Genomic DNA, 1,838 nt, shown 5'->3' on the forward strand with positions numbered 1-1,838 from the left:
CTTAATAATTAACTTTTTTTTCTCTGTTAGTACCAATGTTTAAAAACGTTATTGAAGAACTTTCTCTTCTCCTTCTTTCTCACCCTCCTTTCGGCGTGGAAGAGCCTCTAACCACGTGGTCCACACATCTATGTGGACGTGGTCCACACATCTATGTGGTCCACACACTTATACTCGTTACAACCATATTGTTCGGTGTACACTGCAGAACTGTTCGGAATCAATCACACAGTTTGTAATATCCCTATAAACTGCCCCCGCTCGGTCATCTGTTCTGACTCGGAATCTGCCCTCAAATCTTTACAAGATCCATTTTCAACACATCCATTAATAATAGAGTTGAAGCAGCATTTGAAAACTTTGACCAAGATGGGTTGTAGGGTCTTGTTTTTATGGCTGCCAGGTCATTGTGGGATCACTGGGAATGAAAAGGCAGACTCGCAGGCCAGACTAGCTATAAAGACAGGCCAAGTCGTAACATCATCAATATGCAAAGATGTTATTTCTGGGATCAAAGAAATTGGATGGCAAGAGTGGCAAGATGAATGGTTCACCATGAGAGACAACAAGTTAAGAATGGTCCAACAGACAGTGAAACGTCCAACCAGAAACTTGAATCTGCTACGGAGAGAAGATGTGGTATTAACCCGTCTTCGGATAGGCCATACTCGACTCACTCACGGTCATCTCATGAAAAAAGAAAATGCACCGACGTGTCGCTACTGTGGAAACGATCTCACCGTTAGGCATATTCTCACTGAATGTATAGCTCACGAACCACATCGGTTCTCTTCAGATTTACAGGAAATGTTGAGCGAAGATCCCACAAAAATAACAAAACTTTTTCACTTTCTAAAAATCATTAATATTTATGATCACATATAGTCTAACTAATTGTAATTGTAATTGTAAAATGTAAATTGTCATGTAATGTAACTTGTAATAGTAATAGTAATTGTAATTTTAAATTTGTAAATTGTAATGTAACTTGTAACAGTAACTGTTAATTTTTAAACTTTCTCACTTTGTAATTATATATATCTTTCTCACCTTGTAACATTGTAAATATGTTAATAGCAATGTACTAACTTTGTAAATTCAGTGTAAATGACCCTAGTGGTCGAAACACTTAAATAAATAAAACAAAACACACATCTCTGTCCATGGCAAGCATCTTCATCTGATCCAGCGTTTTTCCTCTTCCCAGACCCAGTCATTGGATATGTTCCATTTAGCTCCTTCTAGGTCTGCCTCGTGGTCTCCTACCAGTCGCCCTCGCCTCCATACATTTTCTTGACACTCTGTCTTCCACCATTCTACGGATGTGTACATACCATCGGAGCTGTCGGTCAATCACTGATTTTACTGAGGGGATCTGAAGTTCTTCTCTTATTCTCTCATTCCTTATCCAACCTCTCCTAGTTTTGCCCAATATTCATCGCAAAAATCGCATTTTAGGAGCTGTAATCCTGGTCATATGCTTGTCTTGGGTGACCCAACTTTCACTGCCATATAATATTGTAGGAAGATATATTCCTTTAAAGATTTGGAGCTTGATATCCTTATCTACCTCCCTCTTTCCCACAATATAGTACAAGAGCCGTGATATTTGCATATGAATATAAATTTGGCTAATGAAAATTTGATCGAACAACTATTAATCAATTTATTTACGTCATACACTACATTATAGCTCATTAATCTAGCTTTAATTTGAGTGCTTATAGTCATCTGTACGTCACATAGTTCCTGATATATAGATTTTTCAAAATAAATTCACTAACTACTGATCTTTCTGTATGTCCCATACAACATTTTTGTGAAATGTTGCTTTTTAT

At 37.4% G+C, this 1,838-nt stretch overlaps 1 protein-coding gene across 1 annotated transcript; it reads left to right on the plus strand.

Moving 5' to 3' along the window:
• Window positions 1–167: 167 nt before the first annotated feature.
• On the plus strand, window positions 168–918 carry LOC136796687 (uncharacterized; the record flags this gene model as incomplete). Its single annotated transcript, XM_067051043.1, is given in 1 exon segment — window positions 168–918. A coding segment is annotated over 1 exon segment (718 nt), but the record flags the coding sequence as incomplete, so codon positions are not given.
• Between the last annotated feature and the right edge of the window lie 920 nt (window positions 919–1,838).

The sequence above is a fragment of the Halyomorpha halys genome, unplaced genomic scaffold (assembly GCF_000696795.3).
Source record: "Halyomorpha halys isolate HHAL.00 unplaced genomic scaffold, Hhal_1.1 Scaffold828.1, whole genome shotgun sequence".
Taxonomy (NCBI): Eukaryota; Metazoa; Arthropoda; class Insecta; order Hemiptera; family Pentatomidae; genus Halyomorpha; species Halyomorpha halys.